General features: G+C 38.4%; 1 protein-coding gene across 1 annotated transcript in view; it reads right to left on the bottom strand.

Moving 5' to 3' along the window:
- Positions 1 to 2,649: 2,649 nt before the first annotated feature.
- Positions 2,650 to 13,855, bottom strand: part of LOC104269612 (cadherin-18-like) — a gene marked incomplete at both ends in the record, with an annotated part of 42,020 nt that continues 30,814 nt past the window's right edge. The window contains 2 exons of the mRNA XM_009864825.1: positions 2,650 to 2,767; positions 9,726 to 9,847. Coding sequence (XP_009863127.1) covers positions 2,650 to 2,767; positions 9,726 to 9,847 — 240 coding nt within the window. The remainder of the gene's footprint in view (positions 2,768 to 9,725; positions 9,848 to 13,855) is intronic.

Raw genomic sequence — 13,855 nt, 5'->3', positions numbered from 1 at the left:
AGCATTTAAAAAATATCTATGATGGCAGCCTAAAAAACCCACAGAGAACAGAGAGAACAATGAACTGAGTTATGTAGCATTTGAACTGCAACATAAAAGCATCTCCATATTAAAAAAGTATTTGGCTGCTCAGGTTTTAATAGAAATTGCAACATTTTTCTGGACAGAATAAATTGTAAACACCCCTGTTTTCATTAAAAAGCCTTCATAAGTACAATCCCCAAACAAACAAAAATGCATCTTCCCTGGGTTTGCTCTCTAAAATTGCATTGAACTATTACAACTTAATGCATCTTCTTTTTATAGCAAAAAAATTCTATCACAGCTTCTGTTCTGTTCTGTTCTGCTTATACACAGATACTGCATTGTTTTGTTGGCTGTCCTCTTGTTCATACTCTTAAGTCTTTACTCTCTCTGAAGAGAACTCTGTCACTATATAAACTCTGTCGAATAGCAACAAAGAATCTACTGCAGCTCAAGAATCTAGTCAGTAGGGGAAAAGGTATCATATTCTGTATTTTCCATTTTCTTCTTTAAAATGAAAATTGTAAACAACAGCAGAATCCAGAAGGTGACCCAAGCAACTCCTAGGTTCTGCTGGACTGCACAGTTGGTGCAGAGCTGTCTGTGGCTGTCTCCTGACCAACATCTCCCCAGAGGTTTGAGGCTCTGCATTATGAGGCTGCGTATTCAAAGACTGGAGTTTTAATGCTGTGGATAGCTACTGACTAAAGACACAAGTTCAGGCCCAAGAGATAAAAGTTTAACCCATCATATGATTGATTACCTGGACTGATGCTTTAGTATCTATTTCCTTTGCCAAAGCCATGGAATATTACTGACCTGAACCATGCTGAGATTGCATATTGCTGAAAAAAAGCTTATGCTTGTGCGAGTCCCCTAGATTTTGGTAAAGTGCATAGATAGAAGTGTTCATATTTAAAGATCTGATTCACTTCTGCTGGGTCTTTTGATCTCCAAGCTCTACTGATGATAATGCAGTAACGGAACATCCATGCAAGAGTGTATTTGGGGTCAAAGAGCAAAATTCTCTTGTTCTGGGTTATGAAAACAAGAGAAGAAAATGTCTACTGACTTTTGTGAACTGAAAGCTTTGTCCCAAAGAAATAAAAGAAGAGCATGACTGGATCCAAAGATGACTGCAAAAGCAATATAGCATTGCAGAGACAGACAGCTACCACTGACTATCACTTTCCATGTAACACCGAGATTTTGGTTTTTATCATTTTGCAAAACATTACCGAAAGCTTTGTTAGGGCAATTGCTGTAGGGTTTTTTTCTTTAAAAAGCTCAAGAAACAAATAAAAACCTTCAAGAATGCCAGCCTTTATAGGATTATTAAACCTAGAAGTAAAAAGAGCATCGATCCTGTGCTGAGACAATTCTGATTCTTTTTAACAGCTGATGCTCAAAAAAATGAGTTTTCAAAAGTACAAACTCATCACAGACATAAGAAAAGCCTCTCCTGTCCACCATCTCTCAGCTATTTCCTAGACGAATGCAACAGAAATTCCATTTCTGAATAGGAATAGATTATCAAATAAAGTTTTAAATGGCAAATAACTTGATACTGTGAATGCACTTTATATGTATTTCACTGATATTTCACACAGAGGTGGTATTACAAAGAAGAGGTCCTAATAAAAGGGAGCGTTTAACCAGTACAAAGGGCCAGATGCTGAGCAAAACAGGGACAAGACTTTTGTTCTTATGATAAATTTCTTGTCATGAATTGGGTTAAACTGTTACTGTCTTAATTATATGAGTAAATCAGAAATTACACTTGTGGAGCCTCTGTACATGTAGAGGTTCTATGCAACATGCTACAGGAAGTGCATACTCACTTTTTGTATCTTCTTAGCTGAAATAAGAATATAATGCACAACAGGCCTTTACTTTAAAGGACACCTTTTCCAGCTCCTTCTCCTACTTTCCCCTGCCAAATCCAACTTAGGACAGACCAAACCACCTCCTGCTGTTGGTGGCAAAGTCGTTGCTCACTGCTTTTGGGGAGGTAACAAGCAGCAGCAAATACTGCTGAACACTTATATCCAAGGCATGACACTGCTATGTTAGAGATTTATGAAAAGTTCCCACCATCTTATTAATCTATGCTGGTAAGCAGCTTATGCTGACATGCCAGCCTTAAAGGGTAACACAGCATTTTCAACTGGTAATAAACATATATAATAAAGATCCCAATTAAAATGTGTTCAATACCATAAAATATCTACTTCATCATGAACCACCAAAATTTTAATAGTTACTCAAAAGCACATCTTTATGTATCTTGTACTGAAATGAACATGACCATGAACTCCCACATGAGATCACAGTCAAACTCTGAAGAACTTTATTTGAATCTTGGACTCAAATATAAAAATACACAATAGTAGACTTCCTCTAATTCAGGAACAACCCTCTGGCTTTTGCTATAATGCTCCATCACAATCTGAGAGGAATTGATACACTAATCTGGGAAACAGCTGGAGTCATCACTTAAGGAATATTTTTAACAGAAAACAGTTTCCCTCTTCTGTCAAGAAATGCACAGAAATTGTTCTGTTCAATGAGACATCCCAGACAAAACAGAGACACATTTCTTTGAGATGTATGTGTTTGATTTACCTTCATTGTCCCTTAGAGTAAAGTTGGGATTCAAAGAAAGCCCTTCATCAAGGAAAAAATGGAATCTTGCCCCATTTGCAGAGTTATCTTTGTCAGTTGCAGTGATAGTCTGAATTACCTGAAATAAAAATTAACAGTGAACGTGTTGAAATTTGAACTTGACCCAAATAGTACCTGACCTCAGCAGGATGCTCTAACTTAGCTTATTTTAATTTTCTACTTGACTGCTGCTAAATTCAACCATTAAAATGACTGGGCCATTAGCTTGATTTCTCTAGCATGAAATATTTTAGGAACTACACTTCAGAGCTCTATAAAAGCATCTAAAGTTTCTGTATTCTCTGACATTCTGATACGGTCTGGATCGGGTACAAGAGATTTTTCGCCATCTGCATTGCATCCTGGTGAGTTTCAGAATTACAGTTTCACCTAAACATCTGTTTTTATGGAGCCAAAATTCCAGCTGAACCAGGATGGTCTTGCGGAACATCCTCTGCTTGCTATCTCAATAATCAGATGCACTTCGATGCAGGTTAGAATAAAAAAAAAAAATGTTTAACCAAAATGGCAGGTTTATAATACCAGCTCTCTCGTTAAAATTCCTGTCAAGAATTAGTTTTAAATTGCCAGAGAACACAACAGGAATAACAGCAGTCACTCCTGGGTTTAGTTTGCTTTGCCCCAAAAGGAATGGAATTAGATGTAGCAACCATGTATGGGAGAGGTATTTTTGAAAGGCAGGACCTTTACCTTCGAAAGCCCTGGTGGCTTTTAAAATTTACTTTCAACTAAAACTGAGCTAAACTTTCGGAATGTGTGACCAAGCAATATTCGTACCTCTACTTTCATTTTTATGCTGGGTCTAGAAGCTCAAGTGCTGAAATGGAATTTAATAAAAGTTGTTCTTGTGATATAGACAGTGAAGCCCACACAGACTGCTGCACAGAGCTGATAGATATCCTGAGGGAAACGCAAAAGGGGGAGGGAAAGTGCTCTTTTAAAAGAGAATTTTTTTATTTAATGTTCCGCTGTCTTCTGTCTGGACTGAACCTGAAGAATAAAAAGTGTGGGCTCAAGTCGATTGGTCTGGTTTGAAACTAAAAGATAGCACATAGATCTCTACCTTTGTTCACATAAGAAAACCAAAGGAAATACATCTTAAAGCCAATTGAGTACAAAGCTTATTCCATTGACTAGATACAATGTAGCACATTGCACTAACCAGACACACCTGCGAAAATTAACAATTGCTGGGTGTATTTTAAAACTTTGCAATAATACTTTTTTTTTGCTGAACTGTAGCAGCATATGAACAATCTGAAACGTCTATAATCTTTACCAAAGTTATGGCAATACTGGTGAAAGTTTGGCAAAAGCTCTATTAAATTTTGCAAAGATGGCATATCTATCACTAAAACAAAAGCCATGTAAAACCAAAAATGTAAGTTCTTCTTAGTTTGATATATTTAGTACCCAGAGAGGTTGTGGACACCCCCTCACTGGAGATGTTCAAGACCAGGCTGGATAAGGCCTTGAGCAACCTCGTCTAGTTGAGAAGCATCCCAGCCCATGGCAGCGGGGTTGGATTAGATGATCTCTAAGGTCCTTTCCAACCTAAGCCACTCTATGGTTCTATAGAAATGGTATGAGAGAAGAAAGACCAAAAAAACCCACACTGATGGAAGAGTATTTTCAGGACAGTTTCTGTTATCATTCAAATACTAAAAATACTGTTAAATACCATAAACAGCTGTAAAAAAAATCAGATAAGACCTTAAAGAAAAATATGAATTTATTATTGTCTATAAATCCGCAGTGCCATTTATCAGTGCAGTAGAAGTCATTTTGTCATGCATCTTCTGCTTTTATTTGACAGCTTAGCAGATAAACTTTCATCCTGTTGCCCTCTCTTACATGAAACATTCAGTAACATTTTATAGAATCTTGCTTCAAGAACATGCCGTTTTGCAACAAAAATATCTTTGATCAAGGCCTCGGAGCCACAAGACTAGTATAAAATTATTATTTTATATTCTATTATTTGGTTTTAATACTAATTTTAAAACTCAACAAAACATACTGTCTACACATTCCCTGATTTCACACATGGAAATTCAAGTAACCTCTGTATTCCCCAAAGTATCTAAAAAGGGTAACACCAGATGGCATAGAAATCATGCTTTTTCATGTGAAAAATAGACATTGTATGTGTAATTGGACAGGTTAAAATATTTTTGACAGAATTCTTTTTCAATAGAAAGTTCACACCTTTCCCAAAAAGGCACTTGCTCTCTAAGGAAAATATTTCCAAGACATTCATTCAGAGGTGAGAAGTAGAAGCATGCGTCCTCCTGACACCCAAACATACTGTTAACCCTTTTCTAATTAACAGGCCAATTAGGAAACGTTACCATGCACTTTGCCAAAGCTGGTTACAATAAAAACGCAGACACAGAGTATCAGCTGCTGTAACACTCACTTGACAGCACTAATGCAAAGAAACTGAAGAGTCACCGTTTTTATAAAAGCCAAGAGTTGGCAAGACAAGGAAGAATTTCAAGAATGGAAGAAAGCTCACTGAAGAGGATAGAGAGCAGTTGCTAAATGCTATTCAGGTCTTTTTCAGAACTGAATCAATAAACAAGTAAATACACACATGACAAACTTCTAGCAGAGGCTTCCCTTGCCAGCTAACATTGATTTCCTTCGGCTATTAGAAATAACAGCATCCAGGGTGAGGTAACTCATGCTGGCAGCACAATATTTATACACTCCAATTCTGAAAAAGTTTCTTCTGTGTGTGAAGGTGTACACACACCTGTGTGGGAATTCACAGTGGTGGACACTGTCAAAGAAATAACATTCCATTGTTATCTCACTTTTTTCCTACTATTCCTCTGAAAAAATCCAGAAAAACTGTTGTGTTTAGAGAGTCATAGCAAATACTAGTAGAATAGACTAGCAGATCTAGGCAGATATTTTAATAGGTTCATACTCTGCCAGGACAACTTAGAAACATTCAGAAAACTACCAACGTTTCACTTCCTCACTTTTCAGAGCAAAGCATTTAAATGCCTTTTTACATTGCTATTTGCTCCCCTTATCTTAAAAGCAATAAAACAAGTTGCATGGGAAGCAAAGGAAAATTTCATTTGCAAAATCATTTTGTGAAAGAGCAACATTTCATTTTTCCTACACTAGCTTTCACTACTACTCACAAAATCAGTATATTTCTAGAAATCCAGGTTCTTTAAGTCTGAATACCATCTAGGTTTAAATCACAGGTGCTTTATCAAGGTCAATACTTAGTATCTACCAAGCTTCACGTGGAAGCTGTTGGAGACACTTAGCTTATCTTCTTCGTAAAGCCAGTTCTAAGGAAGCAAAGCTGTCACTTCAGTGTGGAAACTACCATCTTCTCACACGCATCATCTTCTCACATGCATTTTCTGTTTGACATAACTTTAGGGGAGTCCTGGTTTGAGAGCCCAAAGACAAAAGTTCTCTGGGGCTCCTGGCATAAGGGCCAATCACAGTGGGGGAAGAGAGGATGGGTCAGGTGACCCAAACAGACCAACCACAGCGTTCCTTCCCATGTGCTCAGTATAAAAGGGGCCCTAAGACAATCCCTGCTGCTGTGCTGAGGGAGTTGCTGTAAGTGGTTCATCATCTCCTCATAAGCTGCTGTTGTTCCTGCTTCCACACTGCAGAGGAGCACTGCAGGTCAGGACAGGTTGCCTTCCCCTGCCTCCTTGGATGGGAGCAGTGGAGCTTCCAAGGTTCTTTTTTTCTGTGTTTTTTTGACTATCATCGAGACTCCAGGCTCAGGTGCTCCTGTCTGCTGCCAAGTCCAGTCTGGGACTCTTTTTCTGCTCAGGACCTACTTGTCCTTATTAATGTATTGTCTTGTAACTTTGAATATGCTTGTATAATAGCTGTATATAGTTCAATAGCTTTACTGTTCTCTTTTTCATTAAACTGGTTCAAGTTTGTTGTCAACCTCAAAGTCTCTCTCTCTGCTTCCCCTGTTATCCTCCACTGGGAGGGTGGGGGAAGGAATATCAGTCAAAATTTAGTGGCCAGCCCAACTTTAAACTTTGATGGGGGAGTCAGTTAAGCACTTAAGGACTTAAGTTTCTATTTGTGCTTTTTTTGAATAAAGTGAGTTATCTAGGGAAAAAGAGAAGATAGAGGTTGTGCAATTAAATGATACTGTGGTTTCTCTCCACAGAATCCTCTTCTAAAAATAAACCAGCAAGCACAAAAGTCTTCCAATGACAAACCATTGGTTAGTTTATCTTGCACATAATAAATTCAGAATAGATGTGCTGAAGAGAGAAATAAGGTCTACTGGGCAGTACAGGGCTGGAGCCCAACACCAAGTCACTAGCCAAGCAGCTGTGCCCAGCAATACTTGTCAAAATTTGTTGTATTGTGATACATCTTATGAATCAAATTCAGAAGATGATGGATAACTCACAACTAAATATTGCCTTTTCAGTGTTTCAAAATCATCCTGCTGAGTGTGCTTTTTAGCATATGGAACACTTGTCTTGTTCTGTAATCCTTGTTTATTTGTCCCTCCTTAATATTTGTTAAATACTGTCATTTTATTTTTTGAGATAGACAGTAAGATCTTCTGAGTAACAGCCATATATTTCTGTGTTTTCTTTCTCTTTTTGTATGGTGCAATGGTATCACAATGTTTTTCTGAAGCTTTGTTGTGCAATGGAATAAAAATTAGTGCATGTCATGCACACAGCAGAGTCCTATTAGCTTAAGAACACAGCAGCAGGCTGATCCAGCTTTTTGATTTAAACTACTGCTTGTAGAATCCTTCATGGTAGCATTAATGTTGAGTGTTAAACTGCAATGCTACAGAGGTCAGGAGTCATTCAGGTTTGCAACAGTAGCTGAGAGAGAAATACAATGTTGACCCAAATCAGGACAAAATGCTCTTACAGTAAAACTTATTTTATCCTTTAAACATTTCTCTTACGAATTTCCATTTGCAAAGCTACTACAGGAGAGTTAAAACCTTGCTTATAAGAAATATTAGCTACTCACCACCACCACCACCACTCCTGGCAAACAGACAATTTCTGAGCTAGTTTCATTGCATGCTTTAGCTTGTTATTTATTATAACAATTTAACAATTATTGTTAAATTACATAATTTTAAAAATATCAAAATATTTAGGAAGTAATTGTAATTAAGAGATTTTATTTTCTGTTTTTAAGGACTAAGTCTTTCACAAGTTCTATTTCTTCTATATTTAATAAGCCTGTAAATAAGATAGATTCAGTTGACAGGCAGACCTACCTAGATTTTCAAAGTGAGGTGTCTTGGTAAGAGCACTGAAGAAAGCTATGCCATCATGAGAAAGAGGGAAGGTCTTTGCAGGATTTATGCTGAGCCACTTGTAATAATAAACATCTTACAAAGAGCACGAAGAACCAGCCCACCAAATCTACTTACGATACTGAGTTTTTCAAGATAAAACACACACTACAAGACTTTCCAACACTCAGTAGTCAGGCAATACAAAATACATTGTGTTCAATGCTGACTAGGGATTAAAAAGCAAAGCCACTGTTAGAAATTGCTAGGAAAGGAACAAAGCAGAGATCATCATACACTACGAAGCACAACTACAGGAATCGTAAACCACTGCATACCTACATCCTGACTCTTGTTTCCCAATCTCAAGGTGAACAGAGAGGAAGTGGAGAAAGTTTAGAGGAGGACAAGATGAACGATCACAAGTCTAAGGAAGGCTTTATCGTGGTTTGTCCAAGTTAAGTAGGACTCTTCAGTCAAGAGATGGCTGAGGGGCAAGAGATTTATGAATGGCACTGAGATAATAAATAGGGATCAACGGCCCTCACTCTGTCTCCCAACACAAGAACTGGTAAATATTGATTCAAGACAACATGAGAAGATTAAGAGAAAAACAATAAAAAAAAAGGAGAAAGGTGGTAGATCTTCCCAACACATGCAATAAATTGAAATTCCTCACTGCTTAAGGTGGCAGATATAAAAAGTTTGTATTTGTTGTAGGAAAAGCTAGACAGATTCGTATTGGGTGGCTATTAAGGGATTATTAAGAACACAGAAGCCACATTTGGATGATGAAATTATCTGCAAATGATCTGAGACCAGGGAAGTGCTTGGGTTAAGCTTGCCATATTTTTATAGTGCTTCTTAGGTATCAGCTTTTGGCACTGTTAGAGTCAAGATAACCTTGGTCAGCTTATAGTCTGATGAAGCACAGCATTTTTATAGTCTCAGTGTTAAAAATAGAAATATACCACTGTGCATTTATGTACACTGCTTTTACAGATTCCATGAGAAAACTGGTATTCCTCAGGAAAGTAATATATTTCTCAGGAAAGCTATGTGTTTACAATTGCAATTTACAACCTGCATAAGAACGCAAAAGCAGCGTAGAGTGCTGGGTAAAAACTCAATCCATGCAAAAAAGCAAAGGCACTTGGTAAAATTGACAAACAATGGACTGCAATAAAATGCATCCACCGCTGGAGCAGTGGCTGGAATGTGATTCAGCTATTCAGTCTCAGTTCTGACCCTCTCCGTGCTTGCAGTTGTGAAAAAACCCTTTCAATATCTTTTCCATAATGACTCTGCACAGACAAGGGTAACGGACATGCAAAAAGTGATGATGGTAGCCACCGTACGCAACCATTTCCGCTGAGCTGAATTTAAAACCTTGCTACCATGTGGCATGGAGATGAGAGATGTTAAATCCAATTTATGCATTTTGTTCAGGATAGTGGCTTGTCAAATTCCATCACCTATGTGAGAGGATTAAAGTTTTGCCTGTCTTCACTGAAGATAACGCAGGTATTTTTTGCAGCAATAAGAAAGATTAATTGAACAAATTTCTGAGTCCTCTCCCTTCAGCCTAATACAATTAAAAAATTGAATGAAATGTGAAATATGCAAATAGAATGAGAAAGAATTATGACACGTGTTCCCCAGATCAAACTTCTTATATTAACAAATAAAGTAATAATTCTTTCCCACTGGGAGAAAAGAGAACTGTGAGAGTTACCTGACTAGGCTTTGCATTCTCACAGACGACTACATCATACTCTCTGGCGAGTTCTGGAGGGTTGTCGTTGACATCCAGGATTCTAACACCAACTGGAACGTAGCTCACTAGCCCAGGATTGTCTGCAAAATATACAAGGGAGTATTAAGCCTTTTGAAATACTTAATATTCTATGACATCCTCAATTTAAACATGGTTTCTTAACACAACAACTGGATAAGAAATAGATACCGCTGCAGAAATTTAGGTAGCAAGATATAAAAGATGTTGTTTGCTGTGCTTCATTAACTGTTTTGAAAAATAGTTGTTAAAAAAGGGTGGAAAATGAAAAGTTACACTGGAACTGAAGTGACAGAAAGGTGTTTGAGTTACCACATATTCATAGAATCACAGACCATTTTCATCTGGAAGAGACCTTCAAGATCACAGAGTCCAAACTTTGTCCTAGCCCTATCAACGCTACTGAACCGTATTCCTCAGTACAAAATTTACCCATCTCCAGGGATGGTGACTCAACCACCTTTCTGGGCAGGCTGTTCCAAAGCCTAAACCTCCCACGCTTCCAGGTTACATAATTCACATGTCAGGATATGGAAAACAAATAACAAAGAATTTTAGGAAAGAAGAGAAACAGACTAGTTGTTTCAGCCTGTAACATTATTTTGAACCTTCATACCTCTTCTGCTCCTTCTGATATTTCTTAAAAGTGAGTTGCAATGGAGACAGGTTGTAACTACGTGTTCAATGTCCTTTATACTTTGGAGAGAGAATTAAATGTGCCACGGTAAAGGGCAGATCATTGTTGGTTTAAGGCTGAGTCGTGCTATTAGAGGGAATAGCTGAGGAATATAATGAACAAGACTGATACATCATTTCTCTGTGGACCTTTTGGATCTCTGAAACACCAAACATACCTCTTAATCCACTTCATATGTCCTCTGGAGGGTAAACAGAAATGGCTTTTCAGGTATTCAACTCTGTGTTGTTTTCCAGCTCCATTTTTTTCCCAAAGTTGAGGTGTAAAGAGAGAGATATTTTTCTTAGTTCTTACAGTTTTACACTTTCAGATTTGTGCTGGTGAAGGAGATAGAATCATAGAATAGTTTCAGTTGGAAGAGACCTTTGACATCATGAAGTCCAACATTTGTCCTAGCCCTATGAGCACCACTAAACCATGTCCCTCAGCACAGCATCTGCCTTTCTCTTAAACACCTTCAGGGATGGCGCCTCACCCACCTCCCTGGGCAGCCTGTTCCAGTGCCTGACAGCCTTCTCAGTACTAAGAATTTTTTTCCCAGTATCCAACCTGAACCTCCCCTGGCGCAGCTTAAGGCCATTTCCCCTTGTCCTGTCACTCGCCACTAGGGAGAACAGACCAACCCCCGCCTCAATGCAACGTCCTTTCAGGTAGCTGTAGAGGACAATAAGGTCTCCTCTCAATCTCCTCTTCTCCAGGCTGAACAGTCACAAATCCCTCAGCTTCAAGTCTCTTCACCAGCTTCATTGCTCTTCCCAGGACCTACTCCGCCTCTGTACCCTCTCCAGCACCTTGCAGTGAGGGGCCTAAAACTGGACACAGAGCTCAGGGTGAGGCCTCACCAAAGGCGAGCACAGGGGCATGATCACCTCCTGTCTCCTGCTGACACCCCCATTCCTGATCCAGGCCAGGATGCCGTTAGCCTTCTTGGCCACCTGGGCACACTGCTGGCTCCTGTTCAGCCGGCTGTCCATAACACCCCCAGGTCCCTCTCTGCCGGGCAGCTCTCCAGCCACTCCTCCCCAAGCCTGTAGCGCTGCTGGGGGTTGTTGTGGCCGAAGTGCAGGACCCGGCATTTGGCCTTATTGAAACTCATGGGACTGGCCTTAGCCCAGCGATCCAGCCTGTCTAGATCCCTCTGTACAGCCTCCCTACCCTCAAGCAGATCGACACTTCCACCCAGCTTGGTGTCACCTGCAAACTTACTGAGGCTGCACTCTATCCATTCAGATCATTGACAAAAATGCTAAGAAATGACCAACGCCTTTGTAATGAATGTGAAAGTGTTATCACAGTATTCAATGAAATCTAACATGAAAAACATTAAAACCTTTTTCTTTTTCTCAGTCCCTTAAGCAGTTTAAGAAATAAAATACCAAAAATAGAAAATGTGAATGTAGAAGCACATATAAATCTTTCCCAAGCCTGAGCTCAGCTTCCTCACATATTATTATGTTATTACACAAAGTAGTCAAGAAGCCTTGTTTTAGCAGTGACATACCAGTAAGAAAACAATGTTAAGTAGCTTGATTAAGCTCAATCTCAAAATGAGTTCTCCCTCAAAAAGCACAATATATAGAATCCTGTCAATAATAATACATTTCTCATAATAAAATGATAAAAAACCCTCCATTTTTTAATCCATAATTTCTGTATTCTTACTACTGATTACTAAGAAAATTTTATTTTGTTGAAAATTATATATTTTTCACAGAAAGAGTAGTCGGGCACTGGAATAGGCTGCCCAGGGAGGTGGTTGAGTCACCTTCCCTGCAGGTGTTTAAAGCTCATTTAGATGTAGTGCTGGGGGATATGGTTTGGGAGTGGATATGGTTTAGGACTCTGTAGAGTAGGGTTATAGGTTGGACTTGATGATCCCAAGAGTCTTTTCCAACCTGAATGTTTCTATGAATGTTTCTATGATTCTTTATTAAAACCTTTTATAATTAGCTAAACACATCTTCTGAAGTCTGTGTAAGTATCAACCAGTTAAATGAAAAACTTCATTTTACTCTCAGCAATTAAAAGAAACTATCAGTAGAAGACAACAGGGTCAATCATTCAAACACAATGAAACGGAAGAATGGGGTCTTACAGACTGACATTTTGTAAGTATATGTCCCCGTGTGTCTTCATGGCAAAAAAAAAAAAAAAGAGAGAAACATTAGTGATCTAAATTAATCCATATCATGTTTTTGTCAGAAAGGGTCATATGTAAAATGCTTTCAATTTGTCACAACTCTAGTAGCCGCTGCTCAGAAATCTGAAACCCATTGAATAGACATGTATTTGGCTTCAAAGCTACTAGTAATGTAGTTTCCTAATGAAAGAATCCTTGAGAATGTTGAAGTTTCTTTTCACTGAGAGATTTATCCTTCTCTGTTTCCACCTGGCATATTAGTCAGAGAAGCTAGGGTTTAGAAGTTCTCCAGATTTTTCACGTAGTCTTTTAAACTAATACATCTACGTTCACCTAATGATTTTAGTTCATTTTTGGAATTTAAGTCAATTATCCCCATAAAATGGGAATAGAAAGGATGGAGATCAAAAAAGTCCACAGAAAAGGAAGACTTTATTTAGATGATATAGAAACTTCTATGCCCAATTAACATTAGCATTAGAAGTCAGAAAAACACACTCCAGAGACATTTATAGACTTGCAAATTCCATTTTCTTGCTGAAATTTACCTTGACTTGGTATTTGTTGGCATTTTCAGTTTTACCCCAAAACTTTGAGCATCTTTGTAACAGGTGAAGAAAGGTATTAAAGTAGGCTATGGAAATTGTGTCTATGCAAGACTGAGGCTTTCCATTGCTATCTAGAAAACACTCGGTGGAAAATTTTTAGGAATGTTAAAATGCTAGGAATATATGAATTGAAAGTGAGGAAGAATGTCAGTTGGCTGTTCACTAAGAAGTTGGGAGAAAGGAACTATTGCTCTGCCTTTATTGTTGTTACTGAAGGAAGCAATCTGTTCTTCAGGAGACCCTTTGCACACAAAAGCATAGAAAGGAGACAGAAGGCAGAAGTTTCAGCAAAGGGTTAAGGATGAATAAATCTATTTGGGAGTGGATTCATATACCGTAGTGAAGGAACTGAACATTTTAATACTAGAGAAATAATGAAGAAGCTTTTGCCAGAAGGCAAAAAAAGTTGTGACTATCAGATAATCATAGCATCACTGAAAAATCTTAGTTGAAAGAGACTTTCTGGAGGTCACCGGTCCAATCTTCAGCTCAAAGCAGGGCCATCTTCAAAGCTATAAGGGGGCATGACATATATCCAAGAAGAAGGGAGCAAAAAAGCAGTAAGAGTACAGGACAGAGGGTACCAGAGATAGAGAACTCTTCCGTAGGTCTGGCATATGTGAAA

Source organism: Apaloderma vittatum, unplaced genomic scaffold, assembly GCF_000703405.1.
Source record: "Apaloderma vittatum isolate BGI_N311 unplaced genomic scaffold, ASM70340v1 scaffold2282, whole genome shotgun sequence".
In the NCBI taxonomy this organism is placed as follows: Eukaryota; Metazoa; Chordata; class Aves; order Trogoniformes; family Trogonidae; genus Apaloderma; species Apaloderma vittatum.
This window is presented reverse-complemented; position numbering and strand designations above follow the sequence as displayed.